The sequence below is a fragment of the Saprolegnia diclina genome, assembly GCF_000281045.1.
Source record: "Saprolegnia diclina VS20 unplaced genomic scaffold supercont1.56, whole genome shotgun sequence".
NCBI lineage: Eukaryota > Oomycota > Saprolegniomycetes > Saprolegniales > Saprolegniaceae > Saprolegnia > Saprolegnia diclina.
Window position 1 is genome coordinate 252,264 of NW_008246123.1, and position 1,340 is coordinate 253,603.

The window sequence follows — 1,340 nt, forward strand, 5'->3', positions numbered from 1 at the left end:
ACACACTCAGCGCGATATATGAACAGCGCGTTCCAGCGCCAGCAACCCCGTGCCCGACAAGAAACGAACCAGCGACTTCACATGCGACCTCCTCGCAATACCTCTTGTGCTAACGTACAGAATGCTAACGTCGGCAACAAGCTAACGCCGGCAATTTGCTGACGTCAACTCCGATGTGGGGGCTTGAAGCGCCAACGATGTGACGCTTGTGTTATAACGCGAGGGCTGTGCCTGGACGGCGCGCCAAAGCTTTGGCGATGCGCTGACCTCGGATGCAGATTGCCATCAAGGTCGGGCCCGGCCCCAGACCATATATACCTTGGATTTGTAGCGGCATGTTGTCGAAGAAAACACTATCTTGCGTTCAGTATACATGTGTACCGGGGCCATCGTCGATGCGCGGTTTTCTGATCTTGATATGCGTCTGATCCTTGAGCCTCAACAAGCGACCACCCGATGTAGCGCCATCAAGGCACGGGTTGAAACTGCCTGCATGTTTCTTTATTCATTGTCTATCTCATGACGTCGCAACGTTCCCATAAATCATCCAGTAGACTTTTGCACACTGTAGTGCAGCTCCACTTACCTTCGCTGACAGGCGCTTGTTTACAGACCTGAAAAAGTAACATAACCATTCGGTGCGTGGGACACAACCCGACGAGGTATCCGTCGTGCACCACGCCACGCTCGTCTTCTTCCCCACATTGTCGAGTAGATAGCAGCCCTACTCACTGCATTGATTCTTGTAGCAGGCAAAATGACCACAGACATGCCCAACTAACTAATTATATATGCCCAGTCGTTGGTGCCCTCCGGTTGTTTCCGCCGGCGTGCCATATCGTCGTATCGTCGTCATATGGTGCACCAGCTGTCGCGCTCAACTTCGCCAAACGAGCGGCTGACGTTGTACCCAGCGTCCACGGGAAAAGGATGGCGATTACGGAGTCACTGGTTCTTTCTGCGGAAGGTGAACTTAAACTTCGTTGAAATAACTTTTCACGCTCGATTCGCCTTCTCACTTTTTGATTTGCCTCCAAGACCAACAAGATGGCCACGACTCAGAAGGAGCTCGGACAAATGGACCTCCAGGAGCGCGTCTCCTACATCCAGTCCGCGACCAAAGACAAGGATGCCGATGGTGACTACACCGACGCCAAGACGCCCGGTGAGCTCGAAGACGGCGCACTCGTTGCCGGTGGCGCGCTCTCGCTCGCCTCTCGTGAGGCCCTCGCGCTCTTCTCGCAGTACTTTGCCATCGGTATCCTCTACGGCATGTTGCCCGGCATGCAGTACTCGGTGTTCCAGAACTACTTGAAGATGGAAGGCTACCAAGTGTCGGC

General features: G+C 54.0%; 1 protein-coding gene across 1 annotated transcript in view; it reads left to right on the forward strand.

Moving 5' to 3' along the window:
• Positions 1–1,047: 1,047 nt before the first annotated feature.
• The window catches only part of SDRG_13150 (hypothetical protein), a gene marked incomplete at both ends in the record, with an annotated part of 1,719 nt that continues 1,426 nt past the window's right edge, over positions 1,048–1,340 (forward strand). Inside the window, one exon of the mRNA XM_008619232.1 lies at positions 1,048–1,332. Within this exon, the coding sequence (XP_008617454.1) occupies positions 1,048–1,332 (285 nt within the window). The remainder of the gene's footprint in view (positions 1,333–1,340) is intronic.